At 39.4% G+C, this 18,788-nt stretch overlaps 1 protein-coding gene across 1 annotated transcript in view; it reads left to right on the forward strand.

The window, feature by feature from the left end:
- Window positions 1-18,568, forward strand: part of LOC139732565 (nucleolar protein 4-like) — a 138,143-nt gene extending 119,575 nt beyond the window's left edge. The window contains exons 5-10 of the mRNA XM_071643418.1: window positions 281-567; window positions 8,807-9,065; window positions 10,399-10,578; window positions 13,781-14,013; window positions 16,635-16,752; window positions 18,290-18,568. Coding sequence (XP_071499519.1) covers window positions 281-567; window positions 8,807-9,065; window positions 10,399-10,578; window positions 13,781-14,013; window positions 16,635-16,752; window positions 18,290-18,568 — 1,356 coding nt within the window. The remainder of the gene's footprint in view (window positions 1-280; window positions 568-8,806; window positions 9,066-10,398; window positions 10,579-13,780; window positions 14,014-16,634; window positions 16,753-18,289) is intronic.
- The last annotated feature ends 220 nt before the right edge of the window (window positions 18,569-18,788 follow it).

The raw sequence follows: 18,788 nt of genomic DNA on the forward strand, positions 1-18,788 counted from the left end.
CTTGATGTGAATCATATACCAATTGATTTATATGTACGCGTTTATTACCTCTCTTTGCTCGAGTTTAACCGTGCAGTTATCTCCCTATACCATCAGAAACAAATATCGAATCGAAGTGCAGAAAATGTCCACACCAACTTCTGCAGTCCGTTGCGTCACAAGATATTCATTCTTCTTTTGCTTTTCTTTTTTTTTATTTTACCCCCACTATGTTCAGAATATTCCCTCTCTGTTTTCAAAGTGTTTTTATTTTCTTCTGGCCTTGGTGCCCCTTCATGAGGAATGGAACAAACAGAGCAACGAGGTACCTCCTTGCATAGAGGAAGAATCCACTTCTCCCCCTGTCGACTCGCCCACCCCACAGATCGTGACGACGTTAAAAAATGGCATAGCCGGCACAGTGTACCCAGATGTGCCCCTACATGTCTTCTGCGCCACCCCCGAGTCGGCCCCACCCTTATTGGAGGGCTCCCTGCGCGTGGAAAAGAAGGGGGAAGCCGTAGTGGCTATAGGCTTATCTGCTTTAACATTCATTGGCAGAATTGGAGGCCCCTACCTCCGCAATACGTGCTTGCTTTCCACGGGTTGTGCAAATGCGTATATGAAGTCGCCGGAGAAGATTACGAATGGCCTTCCACAATTGAAGAACAAAAAAATATGAGTGAGAACCAAAGGATGTAGGCTTTGAATTCACAGATTTCAGAGTGTCTTCAGGAGTGTAGAATATCGCAGATCCCACATTAATATTATCATAATTCATCTATTCATTTCTTGATTTACTATTAGCCAAGGAAACAAAATAATTCCGGAAGCTGTAATCAGATATAAGGACAATACGTTCCGGATAGTTGCTGCCACCTCTTCACTTAAAGCAGTATACCCTTATCAAATTCTGAATTTAATTGATTTCACGTCGCGTGGAAAGAGGGTTTTTAAACAAAGTGATTGTCATTGGCATGCCCCGCGGAGCTAATCCATGCTCAAGCGATTATACACGAATCACAAATTCTGCACACTTTAGTGTATTACTGGCTTCATCCTGGTTTCCCTCAACGACTATACGCTAAAACCACAATGAACGGTCACGTCCAGAGATCACACCGCACTTAAAGGGAAATTCCAGACCACTTAAAAGTGGTCTGCAAAACAAAAACAATAAAGAGAAAATGTGACAAGCCCAACTGTGAAAATTTGATCAAAATTCGATCAAAAGCAAGAAAAATAGGACATTTCAAAGATTCGTTAATTTTTACACAACAGTTCTTGAACATTTGATATGAATATGTAAATGAGTGAGCTGATGTCATCACCTCACAACCATCCATTGATCGTGATGTAACCAACAACTGGTGAAAATTCAATTTTTCTGGGGTCAAAGTACTAAACTTATTATCATTGAATAACATCAAAATAATTATCAGTCAGATACATCAGAATTTGAGACTTGTGCACAATTGTGTTTTATCAAACAACTGGAAATTTCATGATTCCATGGTACATACTGTACAACACATTAGAGGGGATGACGTCATCATTTCACTATTTGTATATTCATAATATTGTCTGTTAAACAACTGTGCCAGAAAAATAGCGAAACTTCAGGATTTCCTTAATTTTCATCCGATTTTAATCAAACTGACATTGTTGCGCTTGTAAGATTGAACTCTTCCTTTTTACATTAACTTTAATTTGTTCCAGATTTTCCCTTTAAGCCGTAGAAGACTAGTCCCGAGTATACTCGAGCAGGCGTGGGAAACATGGGTTATAGCAAAATCAGCAAAAACTTTCACCGATAACGCAAGATTTCCGACGAGGAAGAACATATACCATTGCCATTATTTCTTTTATATCTTCAGGCTTACGTGTAATCAATCGAATGTTGTGAATAATAATCATGAAATTTCCCCCTATATCGACTAACAAAAGTTGTACAATGCTATTCTACTTTGAAATCAGTTCCATTTATTCACATTACCTATACGGGCAACATTCTCATGTGCATACCATGATGTTATAAATACCACAAAGATTCTCTTTGTGTATTTCAGGGTAATTAAAAACAAAGCAGAAAGCTCCTTTATTTCAAAATCTCAGTATCAACGAAATAACGAGGAAGTAACGATATCACGGAAGTAATATAAGGGAGGGAAACGTGGGCTATAGCCACCTTCTGGGGCGATCACGTAGCCACAGGGAGAGATAAGGATTAATGATGTCAATCAGGCAATAAAGGAATATTGACTGTGTCAAATTTCGCGCCAAATTTCCGTCTTCTACAATGGTGATAAAAGGTCAGTGTGTTCGCAGAAATCTATTCAAAATGAGTTAATGGAAAACATTAATTGGATATATCGAGTAGAAGACGTTTTGGCTTCAGCTGCATGACGTGTTTTAAGCGTCGATTCCTCGCCATGTTCAATTATTTGACTCTCACAAGTGCAGTGAATTCAGACAGACTGACTGGTATCATGTTCCGAGGCACTTTTTATTTTCAGTCATAAGAGCATAATGATAGAAATATGCCACTCGTCACCATGATACTGTCATAAGTCCCAAATAGTAAAGTTGGGAAAACCACGCAGTCTGGCGATTTGGTTCAAAATGTAGATACCAAGAATCAAAGAACCCTCTTTTAGATCGGAACTTTTTTTTTTTTTTATAAAGCATGTTATTCTCGCGTTTTCAATCGACGCATTATCTTTTCTTCTTCTTCTTCTTCTTCTTCTTCTTCTTCTTCTTCTTCTTCTTCTTCTTCTCCTCCTCCTCCTCCTTTTTTCTTTCTTCCCTCCTTTTCTTTCATAAATTCCTGAAAAGTATAGCGAAAAAAGGCCGCTGTTTTCGCAAGGTACTTCTTCGAAATTTCTGAAGGGAAATGCGTCCCGGAAGCGATACCGATTTTGTGAGTGTGTTAGAAAAAACAAACAAACAAACAAGAACAACAGCTGAGCTCGCATGTTCCAGTGCTATCAGCTCTGTATGCTTACAGAAATGTGTGGTCATAGCCATGACAGTTTCCGCAACAACCCAGTACTCGTAATGAGAGTGTCACTGATGTGCTATTATTGTAATTCTTGGATGAAATTAATCCGTTTTTCCATTTCCTCACACAACATACAATTTTCCTACACTAATCTAAACAAGATTCATGAAGTTCAGCCTGTTCTTCATAATATCTTTCATTACAACGACCATTGATTTGATACAATTTCCTTTGTGAGATTTTTTTTTTTTGTCTTTGGTATACCAAACAAAAGAGCATAATGTCAAGTCGGGAACGTTTTGATCAAGTGATCAAAATTTGGATCAAAATCAGAATCAAAATCTTTAGAACAAAGATTAATAACTGTGATTGCATAACATTCAAAGTACTTTACCTTGTGATTCCCTCTGCGGATTTTGCAGATCTGTTTATCGATGTTCCAGCTTTCTATTGTGTTAGATCAACATCATGTCAAATATTGATGTTAAAATATGCTAAATCTGTTAAGAGTCCCTACCCCCCCCCCCTTCAGACAAATGGGTGATTGTTGCTGCAGTGCACGTAGACAGTAAAAAATGACTGCTATTCTCCGTACTTCCTCCAAATTTCCTCGTATACTGTGATCAGCGGAGCATCAGTTTTGGCGCTGATCGGTGAAAAAACGAATCATTCAGATTACACTGACTCTAGGTGAACGTACGGCATAATAATGCAAATCGAAAATAATTTCACGAGTTTCCTGTTATTACATGACTGTATCCCAACTGCCAGAATTATCCATGTATACACGGTGTACCGCATGTTCAGGGCGGATCGACCCCTCCCACTTTCATAGTTTTATAATTTGACTCTATACAGTTGAAATACTGGGATGTTTATTTGATTTTCTTCCAAGCGAGTTACAGTTTTTTTTTTTTTTTTTTTTTTACCACAATGGAAAGTTTTTCGTCAATGCATACCTTGTGATAGCTTGATGAACTGGAATAAGCTATGAATGTCTCGGTGAGATGAGCCAATGTCGCGTATTTGTCGATACCGTTGGGATGTCATGGACTTGATTGATGTAGTTCACTGCAAATTCTTGTGTAAGAGGGAAGAGTGGTATCTTGTTATCCCAACCACAAAATTATCACGCCCCCATTTCAATCCGAGACGAGCCCACAATCACATCACGAAACCAGAAGAAACGGGGATGTCCAGGCCAGTGACGTTGTCATCATTTTATTCCTCTTTTAGAGTCACGGCTATCAAAAATAAGGACATTTTGCCTGCACTATAGCTCTCTATGAAGCCCCCAATCTCCCTTTTTTTTGGGGGGGGGGGGGGGGGAGGAGGGTTCTTCAAGCATCTGACACTTCAAAAGACCGTTACCTTAGGAAGAGTTCTTTTCCTGTCACCCAATTGATTTCCGCATGAAACCATCTTGAGGCTATTTACACCCCTTTGTGATGATGGTTTGAATGAAAAATGGTTTCTCGTTTGTTTCTCGTCTTTAACTTTTCTTACAATTGGTGCTGTTGTTGCTCTTTGTTGTTTCTTACTACCCCTAAATGAGTTCGTTTGTAGAATTTAATCCGTAACATTAATTCTACTACTAATTACAAAATTAATTTACAGCTACTTATAGAGCCTGAATGGAGACCCATCGCGCTATTTAAGTATCATATACCACACCCACGTATTCCAGTTCTCTGTTAAAAGACAGAAAATTCCTGGTGACGGAGACTAGTCCTAACTTTGCTAAAGGTAGCTGGTATATGCCGTATAAGCAGGGACTCTCACCTCCCTGGTATAAGATAGAGAGATGTGTCAATACGTGCGAGGGATAGATTTCACTCCTAACCCTTTGCCTATATTGGGATCCTTGGTGAGGTGAAGTGCCTTATATCTGTATTGACTGTAAGACAAGAAAGATTTAACTGTTGAAATTACCAGGTAGTTTGAGTGGGAAAGGGTAAAATTTTATCAGACTAATGTAACCATTTTTTTTTTCTGTGATTGGGCTGGGGAGGAGGTTGTGGGCCTCCAAAAGAGTTCTTTCTTTTTTTTTAAACTCTGAAATGGCTTGAGATCAATGTGTTTGCGGTCGTCACATGATGGCCATCGACAGCCCAAGAAATTCGATGATATTAAAACAAAACAAAAAAAAAAAAGGAAGAAGAAATGATAAAAAGGAGAGAGACCATTGATGTTGGCTGCAGGTGACGTCATGGATATATTTAGTCTCATAGTCATACTACAATCCACAACCCAACTCCAACGGGGAACGGCGAATCTGCCGGTGGAAGTCGTCCAGACATCGACATGTCACGTGCCTTACATCAACCGTATTGGCGAGCTCGAACGGTGCGGGGGGCAAAGGGCGCCTAAACACTGTCTTCTCCTTCGTAGAAAGGAAACCGCCCTAAAGAAGTGTTCCCTATGCATATGCACGTGTCAGTGGAAAAGTCAGATAGATCATACACGTAGATAGATAGATAGATCATACACGTAGATAGATAGAAAGATAGATAGATAGATAGATAGATAGATAGATAGATAGATAGATAGATACATACATACATACATACATACATACATACATACATACGTACATACATACATACATACATGTAGATAGATAAATAGATAGATAGATAGAAAGATAGATAGATAGATAGATAGATAGATAGATATAATGGATGGATAGATAGATAATGGATGGATGGATACACTCTGAAAAGTGAAATGGTAAATCAACATTTTAAATGTTTTCACTCTTCCGAACTTTCCGTCGATGTTAGATATAACACTCAATATATTGAATTTACCATATCTAAAAATGGTACTTCAACATTATTGCATGCTACATTTAACATTTTGATTGTGAAATTCAATATATTACAAAAGATTGGAGGTGTGATAACATTTGAAATGTGGATCTACCATTTTATTTTTAGTGTGTATAATATAGATAGATATATTTAGATATAGAGATAGGCAGATCGATAAATATATAACAAAATAGATGGACGCATACATTTGTACATACAAAGAGAAAAAAAGAGAAAAAAGGAGAGAGGGAGAGGGAGGAGGAGGGGATTAAAGAGATAGAGGAGTGAATGTTTGACAGAGATCACGGAGAGGGATACTCATATTATGCAGAAAAGGTGTAGACTGTCACACATCACATTTCACCACAATCTATAACGACAGACATAATTATACAGTAGAACGCGACACAATAATGTAACAGCCATGCGGTATGTGCATATCACTGTATTTGCATAACTATGCAAAATTATAAATAGACAACCGCAAATAAAGATCATAGGTGACCCTGCACCTCAAAACAAACAAAAAGTCGCCAGACATGAATTTTTAGTTAAGACCATATTCTGAAAGAGCAGACTTTAAGCTTTAAAATGATGTATAACTCAAATCAAATGGACTCTTCTAACCTATCTAAATATTGGAAAGAAAGCACAAACTCAGGAAAAGTGTGAACTGAGAAAAGAGGCTCTGAAGTACAGTGTCTATTCAAGCGCTTAATCTTTACCAAGCCGTGCTGGCTGTGCGATGAATGGGACAAAAAACAGGAAGTAAACCACCAGAGTAACAACAATGAAGGGATTATCAAATTAAACTGAAATTAAGCATGCCTCATTAACACATTCTGTCCATAGTTAATGCCAACTTTCAAAGCAGTAGCACTATTCTTTCAAAAGTTATTAGAGTTGAAAATGAAGAGTGTGGACAAGGTTTTTCAGAAATGAAAAAGGGATTTTAAACACACACCTAATCACACTATTCTACCAAAAAATTTCGAGATAAACTGCTAAAAAAACACACTTTCCTGCCCGTTTCATGACACCAAATTTCAGCATAACGTATAAGAAGACCTGCTCTTTCAGAAAATATGAAAAAGTCAAGTTCGGCTAGGTTGACCCATTTCAATTATTTTCAGTCCTCACGCAAAATCAGTGTGTGCGACTTTATGTTCGTTTTGAGGTGCACGGTCACATAGATGAATGTATCAATGCTAATGATGTAGTGACTAATTAGATCCTGAAGACACAACACAGTGGACGATAGTGTGACGTCACATAAGGTCTAGCTGTATAAAGCCGATATAATTGTCACGTGACTGTAACGTTATCGTTGCTAAACTTGCCACGCCTCTTCGCATCCTTTCACACTTTTATTCTCGTTCATGAGTATGAGGACACTGTGTTTTAGAACACCTTCAAACATGCACCTACTCCAACACGGATCTTGGTTCCTTCAAACGGATTTAAAATATATATATTTTTAAATCATATCGATAATTATGTAAATATTGATAATGTATCAATGAACAGTAAGCTTAGAACGAAAAAGAGGGAAACACATCATACTTCTTGTTAGTTGCTTAGTTATCTGTATGTCTTTTTTTATGTGTTTGATTCTGCTTCTCAGTATCTTTCTTAGCGACGGGACTGCACTTGTTTGAAGGAACTGCAAGTTCTATTTTTGTGCACCCCAAAAACAAGAACAACGAAAATCTATCAGTTACATAACTTTGGTTATGTTGTGTGTCACTTTATCGTGTTTTTCTTTCTTTTTTCTATTCATTGCTAATAAGTCATAATGTAAATAGACAAAGTAAAATATCATTTTAACCATTATAGTTTTGAATGTATGTAGCTTTTTATTTTGTTGCCAGCGTTTCCTAAATGTTTTTATTTGTTAAAATATCCCTAACTTATTCGTAGATTGGCAACACCTTTTAAAAGAATATAAAAGTTCTTTTTCTCCCTCAAATTAAGATTTTGTTTTTTGCAAACGCCTTTCTGACCTCGTGCAAATTTAGTAACTGCAGTCAGCCTAATCTTTCTCCAGCATGAGACTAAGATTTGCTGACGACAAGATTATCAGTTCCTGCAGAAAAAAAGAACAATAACAACCAAATTTCCTTAGGATTTGATGGGTAATTCATCAGCAAGCGACCGTGTGTTCAGCTACAAGATTAGCTTCATGAATAAACTATCTACTTCTCGTATAGTCATTTATATATAATTATGAAATGTCCTGTAATTGCTGGATACAATCAGAGAGAGAGAGTATTAATGCGTACGTGACAACTTCCCGAGTCTTTTTCGACAATTATCTAAATCATATGCCAAAAAATATGTCAATAAATATACCTGAATATTTTGAATATTTTGAATATTTTCTGCATATAATTACTACGTACATGTATTGTCTGCATAACTGTGTTAGAATTATCGCTGCTATGCAGAATGTGCTTCTACAAATCTTGTCAATCCTGTAAGTAATAGATGATAAGATCTCACGACAACATTGTTCATGCATATCAGGCGATGCAATTCGTTATCTATACGTCTTCACTTGTTATTGCCGCTTACTTTGCTACTAGAGGGTGATATACACATTTTTCACAAAAACAAATAGCCCTGTATCTGCTGAATGCCATCGTTAATTATCACGTGATATAGTGCCCCAAAATACCTCAGCACCTCAGCAAAGTGTCATCTGATCGTGTTTGTTTGTTTTTATGCCATTAAATACACGCATGGTGTATTTAAAATATTTCCCATTCCTTATTGATGTTGGTTTGTATCCCACCTCTCTGGTCAGGCTGGTTCTAGCTCGGGGCGGGGGGAAGCCTGAAGATAATATTACAAATTATCAGGACGCTAAAGATTTGAAACAAAACAAAACAATACAAACAACAACTGAAGACAGTATTACTGTTAACCCAACGCAAAGTGTAATCTTTATGGACAAGTTACGACTATATGAGTAGGCATAGTTAGGTATTTTATATATGCAATTGAGATCAAGGAAACCTGATTTCCAGCAAACTTTCTTCCCATGCACCTCACGTGATTTTCTCCCATTCTACCCCTTATTCTTATATGACCTCTTCCGCGCGTATCCAGGCGAAACGATGAAAGAGAGCGGTAACCAGGGGACACACACACCAGATGAGCACGGGAGATCGTCGGCGGAGCCAGACACACAAGCCAAGACCGACGGCGCACCCAAATCGTCGATAATGCGGGCACCCCCGGATGCGCCGTCACCCGGCCAAGTTTTCGGGGTATTCATTTAGTCTTTTCCCCCCTTCTTTCTTTATTAGAATCTTATTGAAATTTCCTCTTGGTCTCAACTGATTGTGATTATTTCCAGCGAGCCTTGCTATCAATGTCGAGCAAAATGACTTCGTTAATGTCCTAAAAATAATTAATTACTTGCCATTATAAGTTGGAAATTGGTATAGGGGGATGTGGGGCAGAGTGTGTTGTCGGCAAACTTCTGCATCACTGCACTAACAATAAAATAATATCCGTGGTTTGCTTAGTGCATCGGCAAAGGGATAATGGTAGAAGAGGAAGGAGAAGAAGAAGAAGAAGAAGAAGAAGAAGAAGAAGAAGAAGAAGAAGTAGTATTAGTATATAGTAGCAGAAGGAGAAGAATTAAAAGTAGTGGAAGTAGTAGAAGAAGTAATTTGTGGCTTAAGTGGTAGTACAATGGTAGTCAATGATGTGGTAGTTGTATGTAGTTCAGTGCAACGGTTTTCAGAGTAGAATATCTCATGTGTGAAAACGACTGAAATCCACCTCTGTCGAAGCCATTATTTTGTTGTTCTTGAGCTTTTCACGGAATCGAAAGGGGTGGATTTTGCTTTTCCTTTCCTGGAGTCGAATTTCAAGCGCGGGAGTGGTAATTCTGTCTACATTTTGGTAAATCCCCCGTAGTTCATAACGTAATGCTGATGACGTTATGACATGATATTGACTGCAACAGCAAAGAACCGGATTTGTAGGCGGGTACACGTAGAATCATTTCCAACTCCGCCACCCCTTTTTATGATCTGTGGCAGTGCTCATACCCTTAGGTTTATTGCACTGCCTTCTCACCAGATGGCCCGTAGATTTTCCCCCTTGGACAGCTGTAACTCGAACACGTTGGCTTCCGTGTTCCAACGAAATCCTTCACTCCTTTGGCATATTTTTTTGAAAAACAAATTAGGAGGCATGGCAATGAAGCTACGGGGATACCACTATCCATGCACTATCTTGGTAAAATAAAGATAATAAATAAGAGAAGAAAACATTGTGTATCCAAGTATCAGAGTTGTTTGCCTACAAATGAAACTGACAAATGCCCTACAATTGTGCTTCCTTGCAAGACCACGTTTTATTTCAATCCGTTGTTGTGACGACGTGATGATTATGATTATGAGAACATCTATGTGTAGACACGACTTAATCCATATCCATCTGCTAATCTTCCGTGCCTATAGAATGTCATCTCTTAGAGCTAAAAACAAACGAGCAAGCATGTAAACAAACAAACAAACAAACAAACAAAAACAACAAGTGCAGTTCTTTCACTTTATTTAATCCGTATCCATTTTTTTTCCCCGGCAGGCGTCTTCAAACGGGTACGGGTACAGCCTCCTGGCCGCAGCCACTGGCGAGTCGAGTCGGGAGACGCCCGAAGATCTCACGGTCAAGGATGAGGACGACGATGACGATGGTGACGACGACAGCGACAAGCTGCCCGACAACGCGCCGGGAGTCGATCCGGAGCGATTGAAAGCATTTAACGTGAGTGTCAAAGTAGAGATAGCGTGTGTTTGTAAGTGGGCAGGATTACGCGTCATATACATTTTTTATTCTTTTATTTTTTACCACCATAGTTCCCCTGCTTGCAGGTTATTGGAAAACTTGGGGCATATTCAGCTATTGAAAAACGTAAGTAGCTGGTAGAAGAGTTGCATTTTACAAGCAGGACAGCAATGTGAATAGAACCATAACATGAAATGCTCGGTAGAGTATATTATTATAGTAGCTGCGCCGCATAAATGTCCTTTATTATGATTATGTTTTACGGATGACTGTGAACGATGAGGCGTATTGTGACGATGGATTACCTGCAATTGTACAGACATGGTATGGCATTCGATGACCGTATCAACTATTCCATTAAACCCCCTCTTTACCAGAAGCCGACGTGCTATGTGATAACTCCAAGCGGGAGTTACCACAGTCTCAGATATGACGGTTACTAATATTTTAACTTATATAGTGGCATTCTATCAACGAGGGGGAAAGTAAAGATCAACGTGTGATGTGTACGCTTGCTCCACAGAGCTTGCCAGTCAAAAAAGAGCAAAAACATTACACAAGACTTTTTTGAGTGCGTCTTATTTTAGTGGTTTCATCACGTCATCAAATCAAGTCCCTGAAGCTGAACTGTAGTGTTCAGCATTTTGTCAACTCAACTTTCGTACAACATAGAAGTTTGCACAATATCACTCTCTGAGATAAGATCCGTCTAACGTAGATGCACTGTGGCGTCATTTCGACAACCAACTTCATGTACAAAATAATTATTGTTCGTTTGTACACCTTTGATCGCTGGGAGAAAACTTTTTTTCTCCGAGTTGTCAATCAAATCACTGGAGAGAAAGATAACATGGTCATGTCCCCCTTTAAAGGAACACGAGTGCGGAGCATGTTCCCCTTTGAGGTTGTGTGTGTGTGTGTGTGTGTGTGTTCAGTGTATGTGTGTCTATGGGTGTGTGTGTGTGTGTGTCTGTGTGTATGCCATGGTGTATGATAATATAAATTTAGGACCCCTCCGAAGCGAAACAAGGAAGTGAATGCCCGTAATCGGACTCGCCGGGGATCGTTCGAAGGGTGCAGCAACAGACACGCTTAGAAACCAGTGTCTCAATTTCCCCCACCCTATGGGTTTTTTCTTTCCACCACAGCATCGCGTATAAGTAGGATCATACTCTGTATAACTATATACGAGAGAGAATCATGTTCTCTCCCTCTCTCTTTCTTTTCCCACCCTATCTTGTTATACCTGTGTCTCTTTTGTTAAGTGCATATAGGTACTCATTTCCTGATTTTCTTCTCACCGCGTTTATCCTTTCCCCCCACTTCTGTCCATAATATCTCCTTTTGTGGACAGTCGTACTTGAGCCGTATGTCATCAAGTCTTGTATGACTTTGTAAGAGCAGTCTAGGATGGACTTTTGTGTTGCTTCCTCGATTATTTCTGGATGTTACATGATTAGTAGCGGGGAGGGGGGGGGGGGTAGGAGGTGTCGGAGAGCATGGGTATATAATTGCGTGTCTGTACTTTCAAGGGCTGGTACGTTATAATGTCGTTTTTGCACTTTGCGTTTTTCCAATCTCTAGAGAAAAAAGGGAGAGAAAAAACATAGAGGGAAAGAGATTATGAAAGATGGGGAGAGAGGGAGAGAAAGTGAAGTGAAAGGGGAAGGACGGGGGGGGGGGGGGGACTGAGAGGGAAAACAACTTTGATGAAGTACAGGGTTTTCCCGGTAAATGAGCTCTAGGTCTGAGCCCCTCTTCAAGATACTTCCTCGTGTGTTTCGATGAACAAGGAAGTATGAGAGGAAAGCGGAGGATATCGTCTATCTGTAGGCTGCAGAATGTATGGGTGCTATGTCTGCACCTCTTCTACATTTGTGTATATTATGAATGTGTGTGTGTGTGTGTGTGTGTGTGTGTGTGTGTGTGTGTGTATGTATTTGTATGTGTGTGTTTGTGTGTGTAATGAATATGTATGTGTGCTTGTGTTTGTGTATTTGAGTATGTGTTCGTGTGTGTTTCTGCGTTTTTGAATGTGTGCTCGTCTGTGTAGGTAGGACAAGAAAAGTGTGCAGTGCTGAATAGTGCACGAATCAAGTTGAGGGAACTCGATGAATATCATAAACACATCTCCCGTGGGGGTGGGCGGAGTTAATTGTGCAATATATCTCTTCATAACTGGTACAGCTGACTTTTCAACCATACTATAGATGGTAAAGAGTGAATATTTTACAGGTGTGTATAGATTGTGAAGCCAAGAAAATGTTGTTTTTGTTGCTAATTGAATTTAGATGACAGTAAAATAAAATTCACAAAAAAACTTATATAATCATCACTTCAAACAACTTAAACTGGTAAAGCTAACTTTTTAATCGTGTGTAATTTACAAAAGAAATATTGTATATGAATTGTGAAGCCCGGAAAGCATTGTTATTGTTGCTAATTGAATTTAGATAACAGTAAAAAGACAAAGTTCACAAAGAACTTATATTTTCTTCAAACAACTGGAAAGACTGATTTTTCAATCATGCATGTATTTTGATAATGAAAAGGGAACCATTTTATATATAAACTGTGAACCAAGAACTTGTTGCTATTGTTGCTGAATAAAATCTAGATGACAGTAAAAACAAAATCATAAAGAATTACTCTTTGGTAAAGTTGGGCTTGGGAGATGAATATTTGTATTACATAAGCACGAAAGAAAACATTTATATAGCAAATATTATCCCTTACCGCGGTCGTGCAAACTTAATTTTTTCAAGGAAGAAGAGGTGTTGTGAAAGATACACTTTCTAACCACAGCAAGTAATAGCAAGTAGGCCCCTACTACACATTCAGTGTAGGAAAGTTTTCCCCCCCCCCCCCCCTTAGGGTTCCTGATTGGAATAGACTGGGAATATAATGAGAAAAAGCAGATAAAACATTTTTTTTTTCAAGTCATTCACAGCAGAGAACGTAATCAAAAGAACGATCAAACTCATATTTCAGGCTGATATGTATTCATACTATCTAACATTCAACAATCCTGTATGTAAGGTAAGGGACCTTACAAAGCATTGCGAACGCGAGATTGTCATTTTATACAATGCATTGGAATAAATCTATCCCATGCATCATAAGTTGTACTCTGCAGGCGCCCTTTTATGTTTTTACTAAAGAAAACGTTTCATTTCTATAGATGTTCGTCAGGTTGTTCGTGGACGAAAACCTAGACCGGATGGTTCCGATCTCGAAGCAGCCCAAAGAGAAGATCCAGGCTATCATCGAGGCCTGCTACCGACAGTTTCCGGAATTCCACGAGCGCGCCCGAAAGAGAATTCGCACCTACCTCAAGAGTTGCCGACGAATGAAACGCCAAAGGGACCAAAATGGACTCGACTCGGTAAATACACAGATTAAACATTCAACTCTGTTTTGACCATCATATCATGAGACCATTATAAGACCATGATTATGCTATAAGACCAGATATATCATAAGACCATATGAGACCCCACAATATGGCATAAGTTCAGATATACCATCGGGTCATATTATCATAAAGACCATTAATTTCAGCTACGATGAACAATTCGTGTTAGTACGAAGTGTAAAGTGTATACTGGCAATCATTATGTAGACAGTGGTCCTGTGAAAGCGACTGATATTTCCCCAGAATTTATCTCGCTAACAGTCAACTTCGACTAATAGTCGACTTCGAACAAGCCAACAATTTGGCTAGACCGAAGAGATATTCTACCCCGAAGTGCATATAGGAGCTTATATCAATGCCATCGCGTAAGTTGAAAGACACATAAGTCGAATGATTTTCTCCCGGTCCCCCTATATACGACCGAGTCAGGTTTGACTGTATTTGTTTTTATTCGATTTTATTCACGGGATTTCTGATCGCGTGTATTCTTTTTGAGAATGTAGCCAGATATTTCGGCTTTGTTTGTTTTGTATCCTATCACATTTTGCGTGTATACTGTAAAATTGATGAACATCTGTTCAACCACTATCATTATCTCATGTTCCGTTGTCTATGAAGTGCCAAAGAGTTGGAAAATGTTCTTTTTGCCTTTAATGCACGCCTACTCTTCTCGTCGACTGCTTAACCTCGTATAAGCTGCTGTCATGTTTGTGACCTTGTAGGGGAAAAGACTGAAATCCGCCAACCACTGGCCGGAGTTATATGAAATGATTTACTCGCTCGTTCTCTCTGTGTTTTGTTGAAACTAACTAGTACCTATCTATCAAGGTTGCATAAAAACGAATTGTAAACAAATTGCGTTTGGTGGTTGGGGTACAGAAGGGTTTCGGGATAAGTAATTGTATGCACTTTGCATTGGCAGCTTCTCTGAACTTGCCAGTGCCAAAATGTAACCGGATGTTTCTTCAGGTTTCTTGCAGAATGTGAATGTTGATAGTGTTGTAAATGATAGGGCATCACTATAGCATTCACATTCTATCAAACCCAAGCAAAAACAGTTGGCTCTGAATCAGTTTGTGGGCTATATCTTAAGACGGGTCCAAAATGTTGCGTCCGTATCATTGTCATATAGTTCTGTATTGTTATGTGGAGGTTTCTTTTGCAATTTTTATTACCCTTTTGTCTCTTTGCCATATCCACGATGAATGATACTCCTAATATTGACCAGCTTTATCATTGTCATTACCATTTTCTAAGGGAATTTGAACATAATCGTTGTCTGATCAATCGGTTGATCTTCTTTGACCTCCGCAAGACCTTTTTGTCTAATATTATCATGGGGGGGGGGGGGGGTGGCACCTTTGCGAGTCTGTTGCACAGAACTAAGAGTTCTGTGGTCTGTTGATGACGGGTCGACAGTTTCCTTGTGTGAACGTTGAGGGCTCACTCGGTCACGCGCGACGAAAATCCGCAGGATCGAGGCCAAGTAAAAATAAAAGTCCGGGTTTCGCATGCCTTTCGCTTTCCATTTTGGCACTCGTGTACTGTCTTGGCAGCTGGAAATAGATATGAGGCGAGCTCTTCTCACGGCCAAAGCTAATGTCTCTGTCTACCTTCTTTTTATATCGCAATCATGTGAACTCTTGTGGCCGTACCTTCCACAGGAATAACATTGACTCATACTGTGGTACATCGTGAATGTTTCTAGTAGTGCCATATTATGGTTCTTTTTTTTTTAAATCACCAACTCATATATGAAAGGTTTTGAAAAAAAAAAATTCCCATTACATTCTGAGGAAATTCACACAACAGACATAATAGTACATGATCTTGAATGCACTATATAAGATTATAATTATAGATATTACATAAATAATATAAGAATGATTAATAAGCAAAAAATGTATTTTTATTGAAACTAAAATAGAATTGCACAAGGACTCGATATATATTTGTGTTGGATATTGGCTATCAAAAATAGAGCATGTTATAATATTAGGAAATAAAGTGTATTCGTAACATGTTTTATAAAATGTTATTTGTTTAACACGGGATTCCCCGCGCAAGGATCAAAAAGTATAGTTCACAACCGCGATGACGAAATCAATGGACGCCACTTGTTACCAGGGAATTGGACTCCCTCCCCACCTTCCTGTTAGTACTTAATCGACTAATCACAAGTCTTGTCATCAATAGGTGGCCTACACCATTTAGTATGATGTACATACACACACGTACATACATAAATACATACGTACATACATAAACATACATACATACATAATTTATACATACCTACATACATGCATAAATACATAAATACATACATACATACATACATAAACATACATACACACATGCATATACACACATACATAGTTATACATGTACATATCTACATATCTATATTCATGGAAAGAGGGTTGGATGAATATTATATTCACTTAAGAAAGGATGATCGTAGGGAGATTAGTGAGAGAGAGAAAGAATTGCTGGAACACTGTTTAGCACACCGTGAGTAGCATAATCAGAACTGTTAGTATCGCTCTGTTTCCATTCGTCCGCACTGTGTTCTAGTAATGCTCTCATAATAGTATTTCTCTCCCGCCCAGACGCTGAGGCCGACACCGCCGCACCTGACGTCTGCCCGGGCGGAGCACATACTCGCCGCGGCGTGCGAGAGCGAGAGCGAGAACGCCAAGAGATTACGCATGGAACTCATGCAGGCTGGCCATACAGTAACTACGGTAAGTGGGCAAGACAGACAGACAGACAGACAGACAGACAGACAGACAGACAGACAGACAGACAGACAGAAAGACAGACAGACAGACAGACAGGCAGGCAGACAGACAGACAGACAGACAAACAGGCAGGCAGACAGACAGACAGACAGAGTACAAAGATATAGAAATGGATATTATTATGTCCCGACTCCCTCCCACCCGACCCCCCCCCCATAAAAAAATGATAAAAATAAATTGAGAGAAGATATAAATACTGAGAAAAAAAATGTGAGCGTCAATTCGTGCCCTCTTTTAGTGAATCATTCTTTTGCCTATTCAACTTTTTACCGACCTCTGGCTCCCCATCTATTTATGAATCAGCACATGAGTCTATTTATTTCCCCCCGCTGAGAAATGTATTTATTTTGCCTCATTTTTCAACGCCTAAAGTGCATCCTTCTAGCTTTCATATTACCGTCTAACTGCCCATCCACATCTAACGTGCATTCATCCAAACCAACAACCGTCCATCCACCTTCTCCTTTTCTTTTTACATTATTTTTTCTGTCAGTTCCCATAGATTTTACTTCCTTTGATAGTCTGTCCATTTCTTAAATCGCTAACTCACTGTCTTGTTGATACTACAAAGATTTATCATTATTCTATTCGTTAAAGTTAGAAGTCTTCTACACGATTTCCTGTGCAGTATCTATTAGTTCTTGCATCCATCCATCTTTCCATCCATCCATCCATCCATCCATCCATCCATCCATCCATCCATCCATATATCCGCCCATTCACTTTATGAAAAATTCATCTATTCGTGCACCTCTTGCACAATCGAAACTTTATTTCCCATTCATGATCCAACGATTTAGCATTTTGATAATCTTTGCTTCCGCCGTTTATAGCGGCACCTTGCCAAGGAATACCTCCCCATGTCTTTACATCATCTGTGTACTTTCGTAAATGATATCAATTCATGTATTCTTCGATCAATTGATTCAATAATCGCCCGTCTACAACGCGCAGCAAATGCACTTTGTCACCCTTTGGTATGCGTTTAGCATGGCTTGTGTTTGTCTGAATCGGACCCATTTTTATCTGGCAACGTCTTCCTCAGTTCACCCCCCGCCTCCCCTTGCTGCATTGCTGCATGCAATATTATACAACATAATGCCCCCTACTGGTTTTGCATCGATCAATTATTCACGTAACAATCTATTCCTCAAACCGTCTCTGTATCTGTCCCTTCGTCTTCATGTATGAATGTTTTTACTTTTGTATCTCGTGAGAATAAAGAGAAAGTGATAACTGTTTGATATCAAAAGTCATTAAACATCATTGTCCTCATGAATCATGCCGTGTCACTTGGCTACGAATCAATCAGTATACGGAGTGTGTAACATTAAGTAACTTTTATTCGGATAAGGGTTTCACGAGATCTTTCATAAAATTATCGATCATGAAAACCGAGACTAGGTTTAAGAGTCATGACGATGCCACTCCTCAACATGAATTTCTTGCGTGAACCAATGAACTCCCACAGAGCGAATCAGTACGCGTGGACACTCAACAGCACACGCCCACCCAACCTCAGACCACGCCCACACCCACGCCGAGAACGAGTTACGAGGAGCCGCCGGCGAAACTCGCTCCGCGAACCATCGACTACCACTTCACCAACGGAGTGGGCACGCACGATCCGTACTACGCCAGCATCGCCCCGCACCACACGGCCAACGTGTTGCAGGCTACGCAGCAGCACGCTCAACTCACAAATGGTAAGGCCCTCAGCCCACCACGTGTGGTACTGTACCCGTCTTGAGTCTCGAAGTCTTAACTTTGGCAGAGTGTCTGCACAGAGCGAGAATGTTTTGACAATTTAGTCTGTGTGGCAATATCATTTAAATAACGTTGGTTTAAGACGAGACCTAACAGAAATTACATTCGAGTTTGCTTTCCAGAATACCTATGATTCAAATATATTTGTTCTGATATCTTGTGTGGTACATAGTCGTCTCCTAGTCGAGAAAATGAGACGATGT

The sequence above is a fragment of the Diadema antillarum genome, unplaced genomic scaffold (genome assembly GCF_040938485.1).
Source record: "Diadema antillarum isolate AM-2024a unplaced genomic scaffold, OU_Dant_1.0 seq00000435_RagTag, whole genome shotgun sequence".
Classification (NCBI taxonomy): Eukaryota; Metazoa; Echinodermata; class Echinoidea; order Diadematoida; family Diadematidae; genus Diadema; species Diadema antillarum.